This window comes from Silene latifolia, chromosome 11 (genome assembly GCF_048544455.1).
Source record: "Silene latifolia isolate original U9 population chromosome 11, ASM4854445v1, whole genome shotgun sequence".
NCBI classification, from domain to species: domain Eukaryota; kingdom Viridiplantae; phylum Streptophyta; class Magnoliopsida; order Caryophyllales; family Caryophyllaceae; genus Silene; species Silene latifolia.
This window is the reverse complement of record NC_133536.1, coordinates 24,044,421-24,050,420: the sequence shown is the minus strand read 5'-3', so window position 1 is coordinate 24,050,420 and position 6,000 is coordinate 24,044,421. Positions and strand designations below refer to the sequence as shown.

Sequence of the window (6,000 nt, the reverse complement as noted above, 5' to 3'; positions counted from 1 at the left end):
GGAGTAATGGCGAGAGGTGGGAAAAGCTGGACGCGTATTCCTAGAGGAGGGGAAGGGGGTGGGGATAGACAGGAGAAGATGGCAGTGGAGGTGGCGGTTAAAAGGCGGCGTGAGAAGGATGGTTGTGAAGAAGGCGGAAAAAGAGCGCGGGTTGCTACTGAGTTTGACGGGGGCGTCACAATACCTGAGGCGGAGGTTGAGAGTGCTCAACCCCGCCGGGCCCAATGAATATCTTAAGCCTCAACTGTCGGGGCTTGGGCAATCCCGACAGTGTTCGAGCACTCCGTTCGCTGATACGGAGGGAGGCCCCGGCCTTAGTGTTCTTATGCGAGACAAAACTTAGCGGCCGTGAAATGAGAAGTGTGAGGGAGATGTTGGAGGGGTACAATGGCATCGAGGTAGATAGTGTTGGACGATCAGGTGGGTTGGCTTTTCTATGGAAGAAAGAGGTCGACTGCAGTTTTGTGTCGGCTTCGGTACATTATATGGATTTTCATGTCAAGTCTACGGGAGGGGAATGGAGAGTGACGGGGTTTTATGGCTGGCCGTCGGTGTCGGATAGACACTTATCTTGGGAGTTGCTCCGAGTCCTTGCACGACAATCGACGTTACCATGGGTGTGTATCGGGGATTTCAACGAGATCCTCTTTTCAACTGAAATGAAGGGTGGTAGTCGTCCTCAGCGACAAATGAACAATTTCCAAGCAGCGGTCGATGACTGTGGGTTGCGAGACATTACTTGGGAGGGGTATAACTTCTCTTTTGATAACGGTCAAGCAGGGGATGATAATCGGCAATGCATGCTCGATAGGGCGATGTGTACCAACGAGTGGCTGGAAATCTTTCCTTTTGCAAAATTGTTCTATTTGGAGCGGGAATGGTCGGACCACGCGCCGATTAAGCTCTGTTTAAACTACAGGGAGCTGTCGAAAGGGAGTGGGAGAGCTTTCAAGTTTGAACAAATTTGGGTGGGAACGGAGGGATGCGAGGATGCGATTAGGCGCGGAGTTGAAAAGGGCCATGAGGAGCTAGTGAATGTGCTGCGGGAGTGTGCGAGCGAGTTACAGGAGTGGAAGAAAACTAATATTCATAAGATAAAGAGGCTGATTGATAAGAAACGCCGTCAAATTGCGGGGATAAATAGGGGAAATCGAGGGACTGGTGAGGTTAATAGAAGGAAGAAGCTAGTGGCAGAAGTGGCGGATTTAATGCGTCAAGAGGAGATGTATTGGAGACAGAGATCGAGGGCCCTATGGTTGAAGGATGGGGATCGAAATACAAGATTCTTTCACACGTGTGCGAGTGAACGAAAGCGAAAAAACTGGATTGGCAGTTTGCGGGATGATGAAGGCGTGGTTAGACAAGGAGATGAAGCGGTTGCAAGGGTGGCCAACTCGTATTTCCAAGGTCTTTTCACCACAGCTAACCCGGTTAACTTCGATGATGCACTGGGTGGCCTTGAGGGACGTGTGACAGCCGAGATGAACATGGGGTTAGAGCGAGATTACTGTGAGGAGGAGGTTCTTGATGCTCTCAATCAGATGAACCCCCTGAAGGCGCCAGGTCCAGACGGGATGAACGGTCTCTTTTACCAAACCTATTGGAGTATTATTGGGCCTGAAGTAATTCGACATGTGCTCCAGATTTTGCGAGGGACTCGGTCACCGAGGGAGATAAATAAGACCAACATAGTGCTCATTCCAAAGAAGAAGGCTCCGGATAAAATTCAAGATTTCCGACCCATCAGTCTATGCAATGTGGTGTACAAGTTAGTATCGAAGGTTCTTGCTAATAGACTTAAATGCTTCTTAGACAATATTGTCTCGGAAAATCAAAGTGCCTTTACACCGGGGAGAGCCATTTCGGATAATGTGTTGACGGCTTTTGAAATGTTCCACTATATGAAGAATTCGAAATCGACCGAAGGCTATATGGCAATTAAATTGGACATGGCGAAAGCTTATTGTAGATACCCGTATCCGTCGATATTGGAATTTATAGAGAACCCGACAAACACCCGATGATGATAGGACACATGTATTCTTTAGTTGTCACTGTCATTATTTGGAGCTCGTTTTACGAGGTGGAATGGGCGTCGTCGATGAAGTATTTTATTAATTTAAATGATATTTAAATTAATGTTTTTAGTGAATTCATTCTGTTAATTTAAATGATATTTAAATTAATGTTTTTAGTAAGTTCATTTTGTTATTTTAAATGATATTTAAAATTAATGTGTTTTTTAAGTGAATTCATTATTCATTTAATTTAAATGATATTTAAATTAAAGCTTTATTTTGAACTTATTTTCTTAAGTTTATTTTATTGAAAATGAAATAAATATTTGATTTGAAAAATCATTTTATGAGAATGTTTGATTTGAAAAGTCATTTATTTTAATTTATTAATTGATTTGAAAAATCGATTTGAAAAGCGAAGGAAACTCGTTTTGAGTACTTGTTTTTGAGCTCGATTTTGGCTCGGTTTTTGAGCCCGTTTCCTTTACGAATTGGCACGAATCTCGAGTACACTAACCCACCTAGACCAATACCCATCCACCCATGTTCGAACCCCCATACCATGGCCCAAATTCTCGTTCAAAACAACCCCAAGCAGCCCGCACTAAACCGCAACAGGCCCCTGTTTTGGCCGCCAATTCCCGAGCCCAAACCCGCTCCAAACACCACCAAGACCCATACCCATTAACCATAACCCATACCCTAGTATCTTACCCATATTATCCTAGCTTAATCACCAAGAAAACCCCCCTCAAACCCTCACAAAAGTCGATGGACAGCAGCCATCCGTGAGCTAGCCCGATTTGCCCTCCCTCTCTTTTAACCTATTTTAACTCCCTATAAATACCACCCCTCCACCATACAATCATTCCTCTAAGTTCTACATACATCCTACCATCACCCATAAGCTTTAAACCTCAGAAACAAACCCTAAACATCCTTCAAAAACCCTAAACAAAACCGACACACAAACTGAAACTGTTTGTGTGTCCTCTTCGAAAACCCATTCGTTCCTCCATCAAACCTCCATAAAAACTCGAGTTTCTTGTTCCTAATTAACCACATAACATCCATATACACATTAGACAAAGAATTACGAGCCAAATTGCCCTTGAGAGTACACGAAATCCCTCGAAAAACAGAGTGAAATAACACTCTGTTTTCGCGGTTTCTTCTTGTCTATCCAGTTCTGTTTGTGCTCGTTTTTCGTGCCCAATAACCCAAAACGAGCAGGGGTTGCTTTAAGATCCTTGTTCTCCTCTCTTTCTAGTTTCCAAAACATCTTTTAGATCGAATTTTCGTCGTGAAACGAGGGAGATATCAACATTTTTAAAATCGCTGTCCAGAAAGTTTCCAAAACGCGTGTTTGCTTTATTCTTCGTCGACGACGGCCTCTCGAGACAAAATCTACCATCGATTACGACCCAAGACGGTGTCAACGATACATGTAGGTTGAGGGTGCATCAAATCTCCTTTTCTCTCCTTTTTTTATTTCGTTTTCTTATGCTTTTTTATAGTTTGTTTTTTGTTTGTTTTCGTTTTGTTTATCGATTGTTTTAAATTAACTATGAAACTAGTTAGTCCGAGTATGAGTTAAAGTACCGCCATGAACACCCGCGTTGACTTGAGATGGGAAAAAAGAACGCTACTTCTGTCGGTCGTACACCCCCGTCTCATTTACATATCCTCGTGTTCAAGGTAGGGCATAAGTAAAACGAGTTGTCTAACTTTCATCGCTTTCGACCCCTTCTTGTTTTCGGCCAAATCGACATACCCTAGGACCCGTTGTATGTTAGTTTAACCTCTGATTGTTAACCTATGACATATTTAGATAACATTAATTTAATTTAATAACCTAATTAGACACGATAGGTGGCTTCGACGTAAGTTATAAAATCAATCGACGATTCTGTAAATAATTGAATGCATCTCTCTCTTTCACCTAATTTCTCGCTAGTATAAGAGTGCGTGATTAGCACCTTCTTATTGACACTCGATGAGTTAAGTTAATTAGCGAATTTGACCTAATTAGACCCTTTAGGCCGTGTAGAATGCACCCTCATGCGACAATCAATCAACATCGTTTTTAACTCGTTTTCTAACTTGGTTCCTATCCCCTTTCGCAATCATTCGATCTAACCAATGAATCTAACTTAGGAACTAGGTTGGCCTCGTCTTGGACGTGAGGGTGGCCGTTGGTTTGGGCCGTGAGGTGGCCGTTTTCTTTACCTTTCTCGTTTTGTTTTTATACCGTTTGTTTTCTCGTTGTTTCATTGTTTGTAATTTATCGTTGGTTTATCGAGTTGTAATCTTTCAAGTTTGTTTTCTTTTATCGAGTCAAATGATTTCTAAAAACCTTAGTCTTGTTTGGTTAGACGGTTGTTCCCCAATGCTTGTAGGAGCGTAGTAAACCGCATGTTGTTTAAAGCAACATGGCCCGGTTTATGCTAATGCATGCTTTGGTGCGTAGCCCTATGTCTAATTCGATGAGATTAAGCGCGAGCACGCATTACGAGGAGTGACCCAAGGACCGTGGGTCATGTGAGCCGTGGGCCACCCCTCATGTGCATGGTTTTCAAGGCCAAACGGCCGTGTGTTTTGTGTCGTGTACGGTTGTATGTAGCAATTGTATTTAGATCGAGTTGTATCTTTAATTTGTTGTTGCGTCGGCATGAAATGCCTGGTTTGTAATAGGTAGATCCCAACGGCTCCCCCATTCCCCCTTAAGCCTTGTTTGCTTTCGTTTGAATGTTGCTAGATCAATCAACCCACATGCTAAATTACAACTTTGACAAAGTTAGTTTAGTTGCATCTAAAACGACATAGAAATTGTTGTCACATGATAGGGTTAAAACAACGTTTGCATATCATACATCGTAGTAGCTATGACCTTGTTTGAACTCCGACACTTGACTTAGTAGAGGCCGTTATCGACGGGCGGGGTTGGGTGTCCTTATGGGCTTCCCAACACGTACCCTCACCCCTTACTCAAGATCTATGGTTTGTGGATCCGTCTAAATACCATTGGATTACGAGAGTCATTCAAATCGAGTGATATAGGGTACAAGTCTTTATCTTTAATCACTCGTAGTCGATTGGCTTTATGCTTTTCGATGAAAGGTGTAAAGTTGACTTGAACGGTTCCAAGTTCCCAAAAACTTGGTGGCGACTCTAATATGTCTTAATTCGATTCGAAAGAACCTCGAGTCGATTATGCAGTGTGGATCCCGCGGACGCAGATTCCGAGGGCCTTGTCCTGATTTGGCGACTCATTTGGGGAAAAGAGGACTAGTTACTTTGTGTTTCTAGGGTCTTTTCCTCCGAGGTGAAACTTGAAAAGAAAGTGTTGGAAAGTAAAACATTACTCATAGTGCTATGATTCATGCATAAACCCTTAAGGACTTGCCCGGGCCGTCCCAGCGTTTCTTCGTGATGCGTGGGGGGCGACGTCCCACTATGCCAGGAAGCTGCACATTGCTCGCTTCCACTTCGCCTCGCGTGGTTCTTGAGGGTGGGGACGATCTTCTAGGTACTTTACCTTAAGACACCTTGCTCTATAAGACCGCAAAAGGATGGAGGGCATAGACCTTCTCGTAGAAGACTTGCCGAGACTTAGAGATGTCTAGGAGCATACATCCTTATAACATGAGAATGACAATGTGCAATGTGTTTTCCCGAGTCTTGTTTTTCGAAAATTCCCATATCCTTTTCAAAACCGAACTTTCGAACAACTTATTTTCAAAATAGCATGGTTTTAAAAAAGCGGAATGCTGCCCAAATAGGACTAGAATTCCGGCCCAAAACAAGCTTTTATAGCCGGCATGCTGCCCATTTTAAATCTCATTTTCAAATCAATCCTTCGTTTTTCAAAATCAATCCAAAATGTTTCTCGAACCTCAACCAAGCAAGAAATGCGTCGAGTCGTGTCCGGGTCATGGCCATATTAGGCCGGATATGTTTCGTTCTAAGAGTCTAGAACACG

At 43.1% G+C, this 6,000-nt stretch overlaps 1 protein-coding gene across 1 annotated transcript in view; it reads left to right on the top strand.

The window, feature by feature from the left end:
* The first annotated feature begins 353 nt into the window (after positions 1 to 353).
* Positions 354 to 6,000, top strand: part of LOC141613105 (uncharacterized) — a 29,776-nt gene continuing 24,129 nt past the window's right edge. Inside the window, exon 1 of the mRNA XM_074431841.1 lies at positions 354 to 1,965. Coding sequence (XP_074287942.1) covers positions 354 to 1,965 — 1,612 coding nt within the window. The remainder of the gene's footprint in view (positions 1,966 to 6,000) is intronic.